The 18598-nt window shown below is 43.9% G+C and overlaps 1 protein-coding gene and 2 pseudogenes across 1 annotated transcript; 1 reads left to right on the forward strand and 2 right to left on the reverse strand.

Moving 5' to 3' along the window:
* The first annotated feature begins 2672 nt into the window (after window positions 1-2672).
* On the forward strand, window positions 2673-2790 carry LOC112485370 (annotated as a pseudogene).
* Window positions 2675-6284, reverse strand: LOC102895951 (folate receptor beta). Its single transcript, XM_015594717.2, has 5 exons — window positions 6195-6284; window positions 3297-3485; window positions 3049-3184; window positions 2903-2919; window positions 2675-2689 (listed from the first exon to the last, which is right to left on the reverse strand). Exons 1-5 carry the CDS (start codon window positions 6270-6272, stop codon window positions 2675-2677), a joined length of 435 nt encoding a protein of 144 aa, XP_015450203.2. The 5' UTR covers window positions 6273-6284.
* Window positions 6285-13170: 6886 nt separating this feature from the next.
* LOC112485366 lies at window positions 13171-13289 on the reverse strand (annotated as a pseudogene).
* Between the last annotated feature and the right edge of the window lie 5309 nt (window positions 13290-18598).

An 18598-nucleotide genomic window follows, 5' to 3' on the forward strand; every position in this document is an offset into this window, starting at 1 on the left:
CGCTTCTCGCCAATCTTCAGAGCTGCAGAAAAAGCAGTTGCCAGGCAGCAAGGAGGGGCTAGGATTCAGATCTGAGTTGAATTTCAAGCCTGTCTTCTTTAACAAAGAAAGGAGAGCTCTATGAAGGGCTCTCAGGGCATCGGCCTAATGATTACAGGTCCAGTGTTTCTTCTCTGGACTCATTTCTTACCCTTTCCCTCTTAATTTATATCTTACCCTTCTAGAAATTCTGCTTGCACTTCTATTACCGCCAAGCTTTTGCACTTACTGAAACTTCTCCATGGAGTGCTGTTCCTCCCGCCATTTTTTGCTCGGCAAACATTACTCCTCTAGAAGCCTTCCCTAATCTCTGGGCTTTCACAAACTACACTACACTCTGGGCTTCCCTATAGCAAAGCCTCAGCTCTTTGTTTTCTAATACTTGTTGATTCTCAGGTCCATCTACCACCATCAGACTGTGCAAGGAACTCAATTCCCTCCCCATTGGTGGAGACTAGCAGACTGGGTGCTCAAAAAACCTCTATTGACTGACAGAATGAGAACATGGATTTCTTAACCTCATGAGCACCTCCTCTGTGCCAGGTACTGACTCAGGCCCAGGGGATCTGGCACAAATGGTATAGACATGGCTCCAGCTTTCAGATGTGTATGTTTTGTTAGGGAAAAGCCAGACAGTGAACATAGTACGTAAACATCTGTACAAGGGGACTAGAGTAATGCAGTAAGAAAGTACCTGGATGACCACTTTTGGTTCAGTGGTCAGAAGTCATTTTGAGGGGAAATTGTACTTTAAAATCTAAGGGGCTACAAGGAACCAGCCTGCAGAGAATAAAAGAACACAAAGAGGGAAATTGCTGGAGTAAAGGCCCCGCAGCGAGACTGAGAAGTGTGAATGGAATTTGGCTATGGGGCTGTGAAAGGGAAATGATTTGATATGTAATCTAAGTAGGGAGATGGGCAGAGCCTTCTATGCCATTGAAAAAGTTTGGTTTTTCCAAAAGATACCGTGGAAAAAATATTAAGGGGTGAGAAGCTGTCATATAACAAGACATTTTTGGTGTTTGTTTTTACTTTTTAAAATATGTCCATCAGATAGTAAAACTCATGGGTGAAAGTCTGCTGACAAATAGCACAGCTACAATTCTCAAAGTATCTCCCTACAATGTACTTATTATTTACAAAGGGGAAAAAGTAGTGGAGAAACCTAGCAGACCCAATCTCAACCAAAAGATCAGTTAACATCATCAGGAATGGTCAAACCCAACACAATGTGACTCCTGTTATAATGCACTAAGAAGGACATAGTATTGCTTTTGGGATATTTGTGTCAAAAATATACAGCTTCAATCTATTCATGAAGAAACAGATAAATTCAAAAGGAGAGATATTCTATAAAATAACTGGCCCATGCTTTTAAAAATGTCAAGGTCATAAAAGAACCTCCCTCCCTCAAATATCCATCAGTAGGTTGACTGAAAGGTGACATATACATAGAATGAACTATTCCCCAGCAACTAAAAAGAATGAACTAGATCTCAATAGATCAATATGGAAAGATCTCAGAAAGCATGTTCTCTTGATAAGGCACATGACAAATGAAAACTACACTGAGATGCCCATTTTTCCACCTATCAGCTCAGCAGAAAAGCAAAAGTTCGATGCCATACCGTGTTGACAAGGCTATGGAGAAACAGGCACTCATATACTACTGGTGGGTGCCACATTGATACAACCTCTGTAAAGTTGTAACTATCAAAATTAGATCTCTATATACTCCTTGCCCCAGCAATCCCTCTTCTGGAATTTAAGTATAACATTCTACTCTGTACAAGATTATTCATTGCAGCCTTGTCATTTAAAAAAAAAAAAGGAAACAATGTACCTATTCACCAATACCCCTCTCCCCGCTGCCCTCACCCCCACCCCCGCCATGCCCCCCAGGCCACACCTAAGTAAGGGAAAGAAGGGGAAAGAAACTTTTTCCCACCAGGAAAATTCATCAGCCAATTTCTGCCCACCTTCCCTCTACCAATCCCATTGTCCCTTTGTGGTGTGGGAGTGATGAACTTGGCAGAGGGGGAAGCTTGGTGCAGAAGTAAGAACTCCAAACTAAGGGACCAACTTCTGTCCTCTACTTGCTGGTGAACTTCAAGCTAGTCAGGAATGATGAATTAATGAGATATGCCCCCCATCCCATTCACCCCAAAATTATTTACAAGACACAAGACACATGTGGGTCTATCTCTTTTAATAGGCTGTTAGAGGAACCCCACAGGATCCATTCTGAATCAGGAACTAATGACCTCGGCATTGTGAGGCCCACCTCATCTGAGAGAGTTGAGCTGGGCTGAGCTGAGGTCACCCAGGTTGGGTGCAGGCAAGGAAGATCTCCAGATATCAGCAGTGGGAGCAGCTCAGTCAAGGAGCCAGAGTTGCAGCCTCAGGGCCAAGCTGAGCAGGAGAGGCACAGCCCCGTGGGGCATGGCCCTGGCTTCATTGCCAAGGCATAGAACCCGATCATCTCCTCACTGGGGTTACCCGGGGCTGGGTCAAACCACAACTAGATGCAGTGGCCACTCCCTCAGCTGCATTGGCTGACCTTGTAGGAGTGACTCCAGAGGCCTTCACACAGGGCTGCAGGTGTGGGGAGGTAAGACTCAAAGGTGTGGCATGCCTAGGACATGCCACCCTGAACAATCCCGATCCCGTCTGATCTTGGAAGCTAAGCAGGGTTGGGCCTGTTTAGTACTTGGATGGGAGACCACCTAGGAAGACCAGGTGCTGTAGGCATAAAAAAATAAATAAATAAAATAAGGGATTGTAAGCTGACAAGGTCCTTGCAATCTGTGAGGTCAATCAAGGGTTGCCTCGCTTAAAACAAAGAAAAAAAAATAGGTGCCACTGGACACTTGTTAGATCCTGCAGGAAGAGAGAGCATGGACACAGACATTCAGCCCCTGGCTATCCCAGAAATCCTCACCCAATCCCAAATCCTCAAACCTCCTTTGTCTAAACTCCACCTCCATTTCCCCACCCACCAGCCCTCACCTGAGGTCCAGTTCCAGCCCTTATGCCAGTCGCTCTTGCAAGTGTAGGAGGTGCGGCAGGCTTCCCACCAGCTCTGACAGTCCTCTTTGCACAGGGGCACATCCAGGAAACGTTCTTTGCGCCAGCTCTGGTCTACCTGGGTGGAAGATGGGGCGAGAAGACTCATCTCAGCCAGGTACGTTGGCAACCACGACCTTGACTGAGCTGGAGGGCAGCCTGCTGGGGTGGGGTGAGGGAGACACGCATACCTGCTGGATCCAGGGCCCCAGGTTGGGGGAGCACTCATACAAGCATGTGTCCTGGATGAAGTGGCGCTTGCAGGCGGGCTCCATCTGGCCACAGTGGTCCCAGTTAAAGTTATACAGGAGGGAGGTGTCCCTGTGCAGCTCCTGGCTGGTGCTGACGGAGCAGCAGGCATTCTTCTTCCAGGGACTGCACTGGGTGGAAAGGACACAGGACTAAGTCCTTCCCCCACCACAGCCATCTCCCCATATTCTGGCCTCTCTGTCACAGTAGGTCATCCAGACAAACACTCACTGGGAGGGTGCCTCTATGCTTGGCTCTTGAGGTGCCCCCATTTTTGGTGGAGGCAATTATAATATTGGCTTTTTTTTAAATTAAGTTTATTGGGGTAACATTGGTTAATACAATTATATAATTTTCAGGTGTACATTATAATTTGACATCTATATTCTATTGTGTTTACCACCCAAAGTCCAGTTTCCTTCAGCTACCATATATTTGATCCCCTTTACCCACTTCACCCTCCCCCTACCCCTCTATATACAGAGAATACCTCAGGGCATGTGGGAGACCAGGGGAACCATGGTCTAGGGGAGCAATTATTTGTACAGCTCTAAATAGTTTACAAAGTTATTTCACATTATTCAAGTTATTTATGTTACCCATTTTGCATCCAACCAATATTAACTAAGTACTTATTATACATCAGGCCCTGGGCTAGGTACTGAGAATAATGCAGTGAACAAAGCAGATCAAATCTCTACCCTCATGTTGCTTATTGTTTTCATCTGGGGTCGGAGGAAGACAATGTTGTAGGCCTAGAAAACAGGAGATGCAAAGTCTCTGCAGGATCAAAAAGTCCTTGAGGCCTTTGTACTTTATCGTCTCAACAAGCCAGTAAAAATGTCATTACTCTAATTTTTACAGAGTTTAAATAAGCTGAATCCCCGGTAAATGGTGGGGTTAAGATTCAGGTTGGGGAGGAGAGGAACCTGGCCCCGGATTGTTTGAAGGTGGAGGTGAAGGGGGCTGGTCTGGCTTTCCCAGGGTTTGGAACTCCAGGCTAGGGGCCTCCAGATAGGTCCTGATAGCAGCAGGAACAGAGGGGCAATGGCCAGCATGTGGGCCTTAACTCATATGGACCTGACTAATTTGGGGAAGGCAATGCTAGAGGGATAAATTCAAGGCAGTAAGACAGTGGAAGTGGTGGAGGTTTTTCTTTAGAAATCACTCTAGGCTGGCACTTGAGAGCGGAGTGATCATGAGCCAACTGCTTCAAGTCTCTGAGGTGGACTATAGTACCCAAGGTCAAACAAGAGGGGAGATGCAATAGGTCTGGGCTCTCAGGAGAAACTAGGGAAAATCCATGAGGTTGGGGCCAAACCTATCCCTCTCCAACAACCTATCCCTTACTCAGTGCGGCTCACACAGACTGCTTCCAGGTCTCCCCGACTTCACACATGCCCTTCCTCAGATGCCCCAACTCCTGGTCACCTTGCAAGACCTCATGCATCTCACCCCTGACCTGCCAGCCAAAGTCAGTGGTTTCTGCCTCTGAAAGAGTTAATTATTATAATGAAAAGCATTTCCTAGCCCTTAGTAGGAGCTCAACAAAAATGGCTACTCCCATGTCTCCCAGAATTACAATCATCTGTCTCCCTCAAAGGTCTGTGTTTGCACCACTTCTTGGCAAAGAGGAAGTGCTCCAGAGGGTTCTTAAAAGCACCCTTTAGAAAAAGTTCTAAAAATGATGTGGTTGGTACAGATTTTTGGTTTGGGAAGATGAAAAAGTTTTGGAGACAGATGGTAGTGATGGTTGCACAACAATGTGACTGTACTCAATGCCACTGAACTGTGTACTTAGAAATGCTTAAATTGGCAAGTTTTATGTATATTTTACCACACACTCACACCCATACACACACACAAAGCAATGAAATGTTGGAAGTGACTCAGAAGTCAAGGGGCTGCTGGGCTTCCCTCTCTTCGCTTCAAGCCCCTGGAGTCAGTCCATGCCACAGTCTTCCCCTGGGAAGATCCGCAGCCCTCTAGCAACATGAAACCTTGTAGGGAGCAGAGGAGGAGAGCAGAAGGAATGGAATACTGGCATCTCTCATGAGCCTGGAGTTCAACTTGAAGCTTAGATTTCTTGAATTGCTTCAGGGCCCTTAACTATGAAAGGGGGACCCTAGCCCCACCTCCCCTTCTTTGTGGGCTGTGGCCACATGAGACTTGCCACCGCTTGTGCTGTCATCCTTTGACTTGTGTACACCCTGTCCTCTGGTATGCTGCCCCTTCCTGCTTTGTCTTCCTGGAAAACTCTTATTCATCTTCCAAGGCCAAGGCTAATGGCCCCTTTCCTGGGAAGTCTTTCCAGAACATCTGATTTGTCACTGTTACTTTAAAACATAATGGGGGTGGGGGACCTGACCTGTTTGTACATGTGTGTTTTATTGAGACTGTGAGGGACTGGTCTGCACTTCTACTTTGCCTCTGAGCTCTGTGGGTTCACACATGTATAATTAAGGTTGGGAAAGGTACCACCTGTTCCTTTCCTAGCCCCTTCTAATAATTAGTCTCTCAATTTCCACATGTACCTGTGCCCTCTCTGGGCCTGTTTCCTCATTTGTATAAGTAGAGAGCACCACCACCTACCAACTTGGCCCTTTGGACATATTCATTGACAAGATGTGAGGAAAGCACGTGGCCCATAGTGGGTGCTAGATAAATAGTCCCCCCCATTATTGTAGGTTTGGTGACCTCCTGGGGGAGGCCCTCAGAATCACCTCAGCCACCTCCCTTGCCTCCATCTCCCCGCTCAAAGCTGATCTTCCCATCCCCCTAACTTCTTCCCTTTTTAGGATCAGCCCTCTCCCCTACCCTAGACCCCACTCCATCCTCACTTGGTCATGGAGCTTGTCCTCAGAGCCTGGCTTTGTCTTGTGGTGTTTGGCATCCATGCAGATGTTGAGCAGATCCATCCTGGCCCATGGAATTCTGGGCTGGGCACTCCGCACAGCAGCCGCCAAAGCTAGGGCAGCAACTGTGTCTGCCAGGCCATGTCCATCTGTTCCTGCCAGAAAGCCACAGTCAGAAGTGGGCAAGGCCTGAAGGAGAAGCAGCAACCAAAAAGACTCTTGGTCATATTTCTTGTCTCCCTCCTAAACCCAGATCTTCTGCCTTCCCCACCCAGTTTACTCCATAGAGCAGCTAAGCCAAGCAATGAGGGGTATGTAAAGGTCTGGGCCTGAAAGCAGAAATCCCTCCCTGCCCCCCAACGCTCACTAAAGGGCACTTCAACACTAGCTTGCTCTGTGACCTTGGAAGGAGCCAACACCCCTGATGGATTTTGCCAGCCCATACTGGGAAATCCCTGCCAGCTCAGCAAGTCCTCTCAGATCCGTTCAAGAGGAACCATACGGCATGATCTGTTGATTGTGGTGAGGAGTGAGAGGAAGTGCATCAGCCAGCCTGGGCAGCCTAGAGGCTTTTAGGTACCCAGAGACGACCAGAAGGGCAGATAGGGAAGCTGACCTGGGCCAGGTGAAGGTCACCGAGCTGTTCAGTTATTGCTCATGGTCCTGGACCAGGTGCCATGGAATTTGGGGGTGGGGGTGCAATGTGGAGAGCCAGTGAGAATGCAGGTCCAGAGAGTCAGACCCGTTTCTCACACCTCAACAACCCCTTCCCCCATACAGAAGGATCTTGGGAAATCCCTAGGGCAGTCTGGCCTAGAGCTAGGGGAAGGCCAACAGGTAAGGGGCACATGGAGGAGGGAACTGAGCCAAAGCAGTGGGCGATGGTGATAATAGAGAAAAAGTCAGCAGAGAAACCAGCCTCCCACGAGGATGAGGACAGGGAAGGGGTGGGAGGGGGGTACTTGCCTTCTACCTCCCATCCCCTTTTTCCTCCCTGTCCTGCCCTCACCTCTGCCCTCAGCCCACCTGGGAAGGTAGAGTGTCTCTCCATCTCCCCACCCCCTTTTATAGGCCTATCCTGACTGCTTGATTAGCCTTTCTGTCAGGGAATGTGGCCAGGCTCTTTCTAGGAAACAGCTCAAATGTCTTTCACTAAGGGAGGGGCCAATTAAATAAATTATGGTACATCCATTCAATCAGATTTAACCTGGCAAAAAAGAATGAGAAAGCTCTTGGTGTATGAATACGGAAAAATCTCCAAGTGTATTGTTAAGCATAAAAAGAAGGGTACAGAATGATGTCAGTAGAATGCAATTTTTGCATGTGAAACAGGAAGAGGGAGAATATATATGTTTACATAAGAAAATTCTGGAACTGTAGAAGAAATTTAAAAAGTGGTTGCTTGTGGAGAGGGCACAGGGTTAAGGGATGAGACTTTCCTCTGAACCTTTCTATGCTGTTTTGATTTTTGAACTATGTGAATGTATACCTTATTTAAATATAATATACATACATGTATGTACATGTATATAAATATCCAGAATTTTTAATGGAAAAATAAGATACAGAATGATACATCTGATTTGATACCATTTATGGAAATTTCAATAACAAGGATATGAGCAAAAATAAATGCTACATATAAGTTATGGATGCTATAGATGTGTTTGCGAAAGCATAAACATGACATTGCTGCATTTTTTTATGGTAGCCGAGAAATAGAGACAACCTGGGTGTCCATCAAGGATGAATGGATAAAGAAGAGGTGGTGCATATATACAAGGGAATATTACTCAGCCGTAAAAAGAATGAAATCTTGCCATCTGAATGGACCTAGAGTGTTAAGTGGAGTAAGTTAGACAGAGCAAGACAAATATTGTATGACTTCACTTATGTGTGGAATCTAAAAAATAAAATAAACAAACTGAAACAAACTCACAGATACAAAGGTTTTGATGGTTGTCAGATGAGAGGGTATTGGGGGACATGGGTGGAAAAGAGAAGGGAATGAGAAGTACAAATCGGTAGCTACAAAATAGTCATGGGGATGTAAAGTATTGCATTAGGAATATAGTCAATAATATCGTTATAACTATGTATATGTTACATAGTGTTAGATGGGTATTAGAGTCATTGAGATGATCACTTTGTAAGTTATATAAATGTCTAATCACTAGGTTGTACACCTGAAATTAATATTATATGTCAACTGTAATTGAAAGAAATAAAATAAAAACATACACATAAGTCTACCAATAGTCCTAGCTTCCTGGGTAACTGCCAAAGAAATTCTATGCATTTATACCATATATAATCCCATTTTTGTGCACAAATGATAGCATACTGTTCTATGATTCGCTTTTCGAGGGTAGTTTCACTGTACATTGAGGCTTTTTACAAAAGAAACAAAAACCCATGAAGCCAAGTTAGCCACACTTACACACTTGAGTATTATTGTCACATTTGATAGCATAACCTTCAAGTCATTTCTTTATGCCTTATATGGTCTAAAATTAATTAAAATGGCAAAAACCCTTGCACTAACCATTGTTTCAAAAGTTAAGAAAAAAAGGTTCACTTTTTCAAGTTCATAGTCTTTATTTCTTTTTTAATTTTTAATTTTTTAATTTTTAGGGAGATGTAATTGACATATAACATTGTATAGTCTTTATTTCTTAACCCATTTCTCGTTTGCCTGGAGAATATTCACAGGTGGCACTTGTGGCTGCAGCATTTACCCCAAGATAATTCACGGATTACAGTCCTAACCTTACCCCCAAAGTTTGTCATGAAATATCTTGCTTTTATTGTTATTTGCTCATCACTTTAGTATATAGCATTCTGTTTTTAGTAGTGGTATATCCATTTACAAAATGTACAAATTCTTGATCGCTGAAAACGTCAAATCCTAGAAAACATAGCATTCTTACGCATGATGTTAACATCGTTCTCATACTGTTAGCCGAAGATTTCATTTGGTAAATCCGATTTATGTATACATTTCTGTTACATTAGGATTAGAGACAAGTTCTGTTTAGAAATAACTCCAAGAACAGTTTTTATATTTTATTTTCTTATTGAAAACCAGCCAGATTTGCTTCAGCCTCAAAGAGCGTATTTATGTAAAATTAAATTAATGCTGGCAGTGAGCAGCACCTTTTTTTCCTAAACGGGAAATGGTTAAACGTTATTGCAGACAGTAAAACTGCTACTAAGCTAGGAAAACACTCTAGGTCCATTCAGATGGCAAGATTTCATTTCCTGGTTGTTGTTGCTTTTTAAAGATATAATGCATATTGATGTTTTCCCGTCATGATTTTGGGAAAACTTCCAAATCTCATCATTACTTACTCAACTAGTAGAATGTCTCTCCTAGGGCAGGGTCTGTGGATTATTCTCAGCATGTGATCTTGCCACAGGTAAGTCAAAGGTGACAAGGTCAGTATCTGGTTATGAGGCACTCACTTTGCCCCACCCACTTCTCCAGGGCTCCATCATTGCTGAGTACTGACGGAAGTCAGCAGCCCTCTGCCCTCCTTCTATTGTACCAGCCTATGATCTTCACTGTGTTGCTAGTCTCCCTATATAAGGGCATGTGTCTGTCTTCCTTCTCATAGGAGTAGTTCAAAGGTATGTATGAAACTATCTTATAGCCTTCTAAACATTAATGTGCATGATCACATTAGTAGTCATATATTGAGGACTATACCAATTAGCATAATGGATGCTTAACTTACTTCATTGTGTCTTGTAGACTTCACAGTATACTGCAAGGTTGACATTATTATTCCCAACATACAGATGAGGCTCTAGGAGTTAGGGGAATTCTCAAGCAGCTAGAAAGTAGAGGAGTCAGGATTCAACCCAAGTTAGTTTAACTGCAAAGCCCATGCTTTTTTTTTCCTTTCCGTAATACTATCTCCAGATACAAGGTCTTATTTTCCTACCTTACCTCCAGGAAATTTAGCTGAGAAACCACAGCCTACATTTACTTTTTAGAATAGCCTTCAGAGCCTCTCTTTCCAGGAACCTACTGGACTATACATATTTTTTTTTAATATTGCTTAATAAGTTATGCCAAATAATACAAATAAAGGAAATATGATATTTTATAAATAAGAGTATCATTTTACCCCATTCCAACTAGAAATAAGCTTAGATTTTTCATCAGAAGTTCTTCCTAGTCATATTATCAAACCAGGTATACAAATCGTACATACACAAAGAAAAACATACTACTTCCTTTGCCTTTTTGAAAAAAGCTAAGCAAAAACACAAATCAATAAATATATAAAGGCCGTCTATGCCTGGACCAAAGATGAGAGCATGTCAAAACCAAGGGTTACAATTAATCCAGTCCTTTGCAGTGGTGGCGGTGGCGGTGAAAACATTTCCCATGTGTGGTGTGTTAAAGTAAGAAACAAATTCTTTGACCATTGAGATATGAGGTCCATGTCCCCTCCCCTTGAATGTGGACAGGCTCTGTGACTGCTCTGACCAATAGAATATGGTAAAAGTGGCACTCTGCCAATTTCTACTCTAGGCCTTAAGAGACTGTTATGGATTGAATCTTTGTGTCTCTCCAAAATTTTTATGTTGAAACTCTACTCCACCCCATGAGATGGTATTAAGAGGTGGGGCCTTGGGAGGTGATTAGGGTTAGATGAGGTGATTAGGATTAGATAGGATTAGTGCTCTTATAAAACTCGTAAGAGCTTGCTTCCTCTCTGCTCTCCACCACGGCAGGATACATCAAGAAGTCAGCAGCCTACAACAGGAAAGAGGGCCCTCATGGGAATTGACCATGCTGCACCCTGATCTTAGACTTCCTGCCTTCAGAACTGTGAGAAATAAATTTCTGTTGTTTAAGCCTTCTAGTCTATGGTATTCTATTATAGCAGCCCAAACTGACCAAAGGGATAGACACTGGCAGCCCCTATTTCCTTTATTTTGCAATACTAGCATTTAGATCCCTGAGTTACCATATACTGACCACCTTGCTAGAGAGAACATATCAAGAGGCCCAGGGACTTCAGAGAGGAGAGGGCCCTAGCTGAGGCCAACCATCTAGCAATTGCTGCCCTAGTGCCAAGCCTGTGAGTAAAACTATCTTGGATATTGAAGACCAGCCCAGACACTAGCTAAGGTCACCAAGTGACCCTAGTCCTACCACATAGAGCCGAAGGATTATGCAGTTGAGTCTTGCCCACATTCTTGACTCACAAAAATCATGAAATATAAGATAGCTATTATTTTAAGCTACTGTGTTTATTTGATTTTTCTAACTTTGTATTTTGGAATAATCTTTGACTTATAGAAAAAATTACAAGAGTATCAGAGTTCCCATATACTTTTCATCCAGCTTCCCCAAATGTTGATATTGCCACCTAACTAAAGCATTGAGGGGTTTAGAACAGGCCTCCCCAAGATGTGCTACTTTGGCATGTGGATTATTTTGAGCTGAAAATACACCATTTTTGGCATATATTTGTATATATTAGGTGATGTGCTGTGAGAATAAAGAGAAGATTCATGGAAGTGTGCAAGAAGGAAAGCTAACCAGGTCTAGGGGCCTTGGAGGCGCCACCTAACTAAAGCCTTGAGGGGTTTAGAACAGGCCTCCCCAAGATGCGCTAATTTGGCATGTGGATTATTTTGAGCTGAAAATACACCATTTTTGGCATATATTTGTATATATTAGGTGATGTGCTGTGAGAATAAAGAGAAGATTCATGGAAGTGTGCAAGAAGGAAAGCTAACCAGGTCTAGGGGCCTTGGAGGACCCTCTCCGGGACCTCAATAAAGGAGGGACAGTGCTCGCCTGTTGAAGAAGGGGTATAGCATTCCAGGCAGATGGAAGCATAGTGCAAAGGCCCTGAGGCAGGAAGCATTTTAGTGGGTCTGAAAAACTGCAAGGCTTTTGAGGTGTGGTTTGGGGTGCTGAAAGCAAGGGGGTAGGGGTTGGCTGTAGGTGAGGGTGGACAAGCAGGGAGGGCCAGATCCTGCCTGGCAAAACTTCAATTCACAGTCTAAGAGCAGTGGGCAGCCAAGGAAAGGTTTTAAGATGTTATGCGAGGTTAGAAATGGGGGCAGGAAACTATAGTCAGTTGTTACTATGGCCCAAGTTCCTGGGAGTGACAGTCTGGACTACAGTGGAGCATGGAGATAGGAAGAGATGTGGCAGTGCAATGGGAGTGAGAGGGAGATGTCAGGGAACCACAGCATCTCCGAGTTTCTAGCAGCACTACAGCAGCGGAAGTGACTGGATGCTCCCCCTGAACCCATCCTCCAAAATGGTGCCTACTCAACAGACTTTAAAAAATTTTATTTTTTTAAATTGTGGTAAAATATATATAATATAAAATTTACCATTTTTAAGTGTATAGTTCAGTGACATTAAGTACATGTACATTGTTGTGGAACCATCACCACCACCCACCTCCATAACTTTTTCATCTTCCCAATTGAAACTCTGTACCCATCCAACACTAACTCCCTATGTCCCATCCCCAAAGCCCTGCGACCATCATTCTGCTTCCTATCTGTATGAATATGACTCCTCTAGGTACCTCATATTAAGTGAAATTATTATAGTCTTCGTCCTTTGTGACTGGCTTATCTCACTTAGAGCGTCATGTCCTCAAGTTTCACCCATGCTGATACTGAACAGTTTTTAAGGTAAAACCTGGAGTTTGCTAAAACTACGAGGTAAAGACTGAGGAAGAAGAGCAAAGACAAGGCTGTGAAAAATATAGTCTTTACTCAGTGCTTTCTTGTTTGCGCCCCACCCCCATAGCACAAAGCACATTGCTCCTCAACCTTCACTTATAGCCTGCTGATGTGCCTGGGTCTCCCTGCGTGTGTCTGCCTGAGTGTGTATGACAGTGTGATTCAGTGTCTAGCTGGGCGTGAGGATGTAGGTGCATGCTTGTGTATTTATTTTCTTTTTTGTTTTTTTTTATACTTACAGCACCAGGTCTTCCTAGGTGGTCTCCCATCCATGTACTAACCAGGCCCAACCCTGCTTAGCTTCCAAGATCAGATGCGATTGGGCTTGTTCAGGGTGGCATGGCTGTAGACCTGTGTATTCATTTTCTATTGGCCATAAAAAATTACCACAAATTTTGTGGCTTAAAGCAGCACAAATTTATTCTCTTATAGTTCTGTAAGTTATAAGTCCAACATGGGTCTCACTGGGTTACAGTCAAAGTGTCAGCAGGACTGCATTTCTTTCTGGAAATTCTAGATGAGGATCAGTTCCCTTGCCTTTTCCAGCTTCTAGAGGCTGGCTGCATTCTTTGGCTCATGGCCCCTTCATCTTCAAAGCCAGCAGTGTAGCATCTCTCTGACTCTTCTTCCTTCCTCACATCTTTTTTTCTGACCACAGCTGGGAAAGATTTTCTGATTTTTAAGGACTTATGTAAATATAGTGAGCCCCCTGGATAACCTGGGCTAATCTCCCCATTTTAAAGTCCTTCACCCTAATAATATCTACAGTATCTCTTTTGCCATGTAAAATAACATATTCACAGGTACTGGGCTTAGGGTGTAGACATCTTTGGGGAATCTTTATTCTGCCTCGAAAACCTGTGTGCTGGGAGGGTGTGATGGTAAGTGTGTGCATGTTTGTACAGGTTTGTGTCCCCTCAGCTATTGCCTCCAACACAGTGGGCCTCTTGTCCCAGTCTTTTTTTTTTTTTTTGCTTTGATCAGAGTAAGCAAATATATGCAAACCCATCATGCAAATAGGGGCTTGGTTTGAGCACCCCTCCTGGCTGTCTAGGGGACTGGAAGAGAATCCACAGAGATCACTTCTAACTCATCCATCCATCCCTAAACTCAGTGTTAGGCCCAGAGAAGCCTCAATGACTGTTTCCTGACCAGGAAATAAATTAGGTGTTGAGTGACTCTGAGGTAGAAGGGAACTTATACCCCAGGCAAAGTTGAACTCCCTCAGCCAGCCCACGCAGTGGGGCCCTCCGGCCTCCCCCAGTATCCCCTCCACTTGCCATGCTCTCCTGCTTGGACGATCTCTTCATTCACCCCACATCCCAGGACCTGCTCAGGGATTTCGCACCCCCCACCCCAACACACACACCTGTTAAATTTTCTCTTTCCTTCCTTTGCTCTGACTATAACTCTGAAGTACTCTTCAAGGCCCAGCTGAAGTCTCCTCTGCCCAAAGAAGCCTTTCTCAATGTCCTCTTGCACTCTTCCAATGATATACGTCATCCTTTGAGGACAGAGCACATTGTCTTGTGGTTCTGTTTCTCTCATCGTGCATACCACCAAGATGACCACAAGCAGGCCCTCAGTCATTGCCATGTGCTGAGCACACCACACCCTTTCAAGCCTGTATGCTTTTGCACATGTTGTCTCTTCTTGTCTAGAATGTCCTTTCCTGTCTTCTGCAAGATCTCATCTTCCTGAAGTGCCCTCCCCACATCCTCTCCCACATGTTGCCTTTCTCCTCTCAATGTTCCCACTCTTTTCAGAGCCTTATCTCCACCGTAGCATTTGTAGCATATAGGCACATGAATTCTAATTCAATTCCATTAAACTGAAAGAAAAAAAACCATATTGTATAAACACTTCTTGAGTAGCTACTCCATATGCCAGGGCTTATGCTAGCGGCTGAGGAAATAGAGATGGATTAGACACCCGCCCTCAAGGCCTAATGATTTGCTTTATGCCTCTCAAACTAGACTGGGGGCTTCCAGAAGATGAGGACTCAGATTTGATTCTTCCATGGTTCCCCATCATAGACTAGCTCATAAGAAAGCTTTGTGGAATAAATGCAAAATTGACATTCTTGAGTTATAGCTTCAGCTTGGACAAACCACTTCACTTTCCACATTTCTCATAAGGTAACTGGGGCCAGGAGTCCCAGGGCTGCGATGAGAATAAAGGAAAGTAAATGTGAAAGTCCTTTGAAGACCAAATATCCCTCAGTATGAATGAACGATAGTGACGGTCCCCTCTGTCTCCTACCAGAGCCAGTTATACTCCTGAAGGATTGTGGAAGCAGATCTTACTAGCATTGAATTCATATCTGTCAGCTCTGGCCCTTCCTGAACCCTAGAGAATTCTCTGCATAGAGCCATGGATTTCTCCCTCCAGCTTGTTAGGAAATCCCCACTGTGCCTCCTGCTTTCAGCCCAGGCCCTGGCTTGTACAAAACACAATGAAGGAGCAGGTAACATCTCCGCACAGAAAGGGCCAGGTCTGGGGATTGTGTTCCAGGGACTCAATCAGAGCTGATTGGGATATTATGTTAGTGAAAACAGCAGCTAGGCCATTTATGGGAAGGGACCTGCCTGGGGTCCCCAGCAAGTCATCAATAGGGCTAAGACAAGACCCAGGAATCCTGGCTCCCATTCTGTCCACTCCGCCTAAGGGTCACCAAAGCTCTTCCCCACCTGAGTCCTTCTAACATTCTTTCTTCTTTTTCTAGATACCTAGTTCTCCCCAAAAGGACTCTTACTGTTTTCTAAACACATCATCTGCTTTCAATTCCATGTCCGTGCTTGTTATATGCCTCTTGTGCATCCCCTTTTCCCACCTGTCTACCCGGTGATCTCATATTCATCCCTCAAGGCCCACTGAAATGTTTCCATCCCTGGAACAAAAGTCTAAACTCAGTTTATTCAGAGCCCTACATTTCTCCCTCCTCTGTGCTCTCATAATACTGTCTACATACATTGATTTTAATATTTACTACCCTCTTCTATAATTGTCTATAATTGTCTTAGTCCTCACTAAACTGTATTTCTCTCTAGGACAGGAATTATTTCTGCTTCATCTCTGTCTAAGGGCCAATCAAGGCATCTGGCACTCAGTTGGCACTCAGTAAATGTTGACCAAACAGTGTAACAAATGAAGGAATATGAGGCAAATTGCTTAACTTCTTAGAGTCTTAGTTTTTTTTACCCTTGAAATGAAAGAAAGTCAAACACTTGGCAAGGATAAATGATGGCTAATGAATGTAAAACAAATGGCACCATCATTTGAGTCAGTTGCTGGAGCCAAAAAGAGAGAACTACTCAAAATTTCCACTTCTTCTTCTCCCTTTTCTCCCTCCCCTAAGTAACCAGTCACCATGACTTATTGAACCTGGCTGAGGACCTTGGTAAGAAACTCAAGGTTACTGGAGAATTTTCATCAAGTCAGAACTGTCAGGAAGGATAAGAAGCAAAGGGTGCTGGAGGTAGGAATCCAGAGAGGAAAAGAAGCAGGAGGAGAGACTAATGGAGACATAGGCCTCAGGATAGCAGATAAGGGGTCCAGGAGAAGGGAGAGGCCAGGCTGGGTCCTGGGGACACAGAAACCACTCAGTCTGTGCCTTCAAGGAGCTCATAATCTGCTGGGGAAACACAGAGAAACACAATTTTGTGTAGAACTAGGTTGTAGTGGTTAGCTACTTCCTTCCCAATCCTTCTTCTTTACTTGGCTTCCAGGATACCACCCAACTCACTAGGCTTTTTAATCCTTTTGGCTCTCCTTCTCAGTCTGGTTTGCTGCTTCTCCCAGTTTCCTCGAATTCTGAATTATGAAGGAAACTATTTTCAATTTATATGCACTCTTTTAGTGATCTCATCCAGACTCATGGCTTTAAATACTATCTATGTGTGGATGACTCCCAAATTGATATGTGCATCCTTGGCTCTTTTCTTCCTCTGATATTCGATATCTAATCTGTCAGCAAAGATTGTCTCTACCTTCTAAATACAGTTGACTCTTAAACAATATGGATTTGAATGGCATGCGTCCACTTATTCGTGGATTTTTTTCAATAACTACCTGTACTGTTTTTGATCAGTGTTTGGGAGTCCACGGATGTAGAGGGCCAACTGTATGCACCGATCGATGTCATTTTATACAGGGGAATTGAGCATCCGTGGGGATTTTGGTTTCTGTGGGAGGTCCTGGAACTAATCCCTGACAGATACTGAGGGACAATTTAAGTTTTGGGGGAGTCAAAAGTTATATGCAGATTTTCAACTACACTGGGGTTGGTGCCCCTAAGCCCCCACGTTGTTTGAGGGTCACTTTTTATCCCCACCTCTGGATTATTATAACAGGATCCCAGTTGGTCTCCCTGTTTATGCCACTCTCCCTGCTGAATCTATTCTTCATTAAACAGCCACAGTAACTCTGTTAAAATGTAAATCAGATTGTGTGGCTCCTCTGCTCAAAACCCTTCACAGGATCCTCAACCTGGCATAAAAGCCAAGGTCTTTATTATGACCTGCAAGGCTGTGCTGTCTGGCTCCTGCTACCTCTCTGTCCTCATATCCTCTTACTCTCCACAGGATACACTATGCTCCAGCTATTTCTAGACCCTTTGCACTTGCCCTGTCTCTGAAATGCTCTTCCCTAAATATCAGAATAGTGTCCTCTCCTTCTCTTCAGACCTTTCTTCGAAAGTCACCTTCCTAGTAAAGTTTTCCTTGGCTCCCCTATCTAAAACAAAACATCTTTCCTGCCAACTTTTTATTCTCACTTCTCTGATTTTGTCTCCTTAGTATTTACTGTAATCTTAAAACTATATATTTTGTTTATCTTCTTTATTGTTTCTCTCTCTTATTAGAATGGAAGCTCCATGAGGAGACAGATTTTTTGGGGTCTGTTTTGTTCACTATTGTATATCCACCACTCAGAATATTGACAGGCATATATGTAAGGCACTCAATAGGTATTTGTTGAATGAATGAGCAAAAAGGGTAGACATTTCCAAGAGGCAAATTTTACTCTGCGAAAAACTATGTAACAACCAGAGCTGCTTGGAAACATAATCATGTCAATATATGCACACTACACGACCTCTTAAACATGTTACCTCATCAGATCCTCACATCAGTCCAGGATAGGAAGAAATCTGGGCAGAGATGATATTGGTTGAAAACTGTGTCAAGACAGAGAAAAAAGACTTGTTAAAGGCCACACATCTGGTGGGGGCAAGAGTGGAACTGGATTGCTGGCCCTGGAAGAGGCTGGTGTGTGATGGAGCTTAATGGGGGTTGCGTTCGAAGGACTTCTTGACAGAAGGAATGAGGAACTCTGGAAGGGAGGGTGAGTCAGAGATTACTATAATGGAGACATCAGCAAAAGAGTGGGAGAGATGATGAAGCTGACCACGAAACGATTTGACCCAGGACTGGAGAAGCAGCTGAATTCCCCAGCGGTAGAACGCTGTGCCTGAGGCTGACCAGTCACTTAAGCTGCTACATAATGTGGAATGCAGAACGAGACAGACAATCTTAGAGTTCAGTGAGACACTGCAGGTCTGCAGAGTCTACCTTCTCCTCTGGACTATGAGGTCTTTCGGGCAGGGACCACGTTCCTAGATTTATCTTCAGCTTCTTGCAGAGCATGGACTATAGTAGGGA

Source organism: Pteropus alecto, unplaced genomic scaffold, assembly GCF_000325575.1.
Source record: "Pteropus alecto unplaced genomic scaffold, ASM32557v1 scaffold468, whole genome shotgun sequence".
Lineage (NCBI taxonomy): Eukaryota > Metazoa > Chordata > Mammalia > Chiroptera > Pteropodidae > Pteropus > Pteropus alecto.